The 2020-nt window shown below is 38.9% G+C and overlaps 1 protein-coding gene across 1 annotated transcript; it reads right to left on the reverse strand.

Moving 5' to 3' along the window:
• Positions 1-1558, reverse strand: LOC103524133 (putative WEB family protein At1g65010, chloroplastic). Its single transcript, XM_008489136.2, has one exon. It carries the CDS (start codon positions 1282-1284, stop codon positions 166-168), a length of 1119 nt encoding a protein of 372 aa, XP_008487358.1. The 5' UTR covers positions 1285-1558; the 3' UTR covers positions 1-165.
• Between the last annotated feature and the right edge of the window lie 462 nt (positions 1559-2020).

A 2020-nucleotide genomic window follows, 5' to 3' on the forward strand; every position in this document is an offset into this window, starting at 1 on the left:
AATTGTCAATCATTGTCATTTCTATACAAGATAATTCGATCCATTTGTCTTTTTCAAAAGTCGATTTGTCTCTGTCCAAGTCAAGATCAGATTCTATGACATATCTCAGGAAGTTTTTTCTCATATCTTTTTCTTGTTGTTCATTTTTTACAACATGTGTCAAGTTTAGCAAAGTTTATCACCTCTTCTACCCGACTTGATGTCCACTTTGCCTCTGGCTTTACAATCATCCCTATCCATCATTGTCTTCGTATTCTTCTTATAGCTTGAACTGGCTCCTACTCCTAAACATTGCGTGGAGGCTGGTGTTGAGTTGAACCGTCCTCGCCTCGTATTAGACCTCGCACTTCCAAACATCTTACTACACACAGGTGTGTTGTTACGATTACTCATGATTTTATCTTTCAAGCTACTGATGGTGTTTTTGTAGTTTTCAAACTCTTGGATTTTCCGCTTCAGCTCTGCACGGCATTTGTCTATCTCGCTTTGTTCATCTTCCAGTTCTTCGTTAAGTGCTATGATTTCTTCTTTCAGTTGTGTCATCTCTCGTTTCGCCTTGTTGTTCTCGTCTTCCAGAGCGCTTATCCTGTTTGCTAGCTTGGCACCGGTTGCTGCTTCCTTGGCCAGTTCGTTCTTCAGTTGCTTGATGCAGCTATGGTTCTTCTTGTTGCACTCCTCCAGTTTCTGTCGGGCGGCCTCACACTGGCGTATCTTATCCTGAAGGCGGTCATTCTCCAGGTTAGACGCCTCCAGAGATTTCTTACACTCCTCGTTGCGTCTCAGAAGACATGCATTCTCCTCGGACATCGCGTCTATGTTCTTCCTATAGTCAGCGATTTTCATTTGGAGACGATTAATTTGGTTCTCCTGCCTCCCAATGATGCCTTCCTTCTCCTGTAGGTCCTCTTCCAGTTTGGCAATCGCGTCTTTGAGCTTCGAAGTCTGGTTCTCACAATATTGAATATCTTTGAGCAGATTCTCATTCTCTCTCTTCAGCTCTTCCACTTCTTTGTATATGTTTTTGAGCTCGGCGATTTCCAGGTCTTTGCATTGCACTGTGCTAGTGAGTTGTTTGTTCTCGCGTTGTAGATTCTGTATGGTTGTTTCTTGCTCATCTATAAGAGCATTATCTTCACGATGGATATTCTCGAGTTCATCCACTTCGTTTTCAAGTTCTGCCACGGTGACAGTGAGCTGTTGATTTTCACACATGTATTGATTGCGAGAGTCTTCCAGTTCTTTGATTGTTTGGACCACTCCATTTAGATCGTTGCCTTTGTCCATGATTTTCTCGTTCGTGTCTGTCTCTTCTGAAGCTTTGCAGTTTTAATCTATATTATCTCTACGGTTTTAATCGCCTATTGGTCTTCTGTTCTTCAATGTTTTCATTCGGGGATTAGTTACGAATAATTTGGATGTATTGCTTATAAAGGGGAGTTAGTTGAGTGTGTTTCCAATTTTAATTGAGCTTCTATAATATTACGACTGGTCATATCAACTGACTTTATACTGGCCTCGTTATATGCATTATCCACATTCCTGACTTTCCTAATTATTTATCTACTTTATTATTGTGAAATTCTACTTGGCGTTTTATTATACTTTTGGATAAACACTCCAAATAGTTTCTCATCTCTTCATATTCTTTCCTAACTCAAAATAGTTTTTAGGGGTTTTAACGACGCTTAAGGACATGCCTCCTTTCTCACAGTTTACAGAGACCTAACAAATAAAGGATTTCCTTCTCTCTTCGCTTTAGAGACGATAAGACCTTAGCAGTTACAGGTTTTCTCTATCAAGCCTCTTGGGGAAAAAAAAAAGATTGTAATGTCTTTTTTTTTTTTTTTTTTTTTTTTTTTTTTTTTTATTTTTTCTTTTTTTTTTTTCTCGGCACCGCTTTCGCATTACATCAAGGAACAGTTTTCTACCTATCCAAGATTAAACATAATCTGTTCTTCAATCGTTTCTTTTAATTTCAGATCTACAGACATAGCTTTGAAGCTCAGTATAAGGTGTTTAA

The sequence above is a fragment of the Diaphorina citri genome, unplaced genomic scaffold (assembly GCF_000475195.1).
Source record: "Diaphorina citri unplaced genomic scaffold, Diaci psyllid genome assembly version 1.1 scaffold116108, whole genome shotgun sequence".
NCBI lineage: Eukaryota > Metazoa > Arthropoda > Insecta > Hemiptera > Psyllidae > Diaphorina > Diaphorina citri.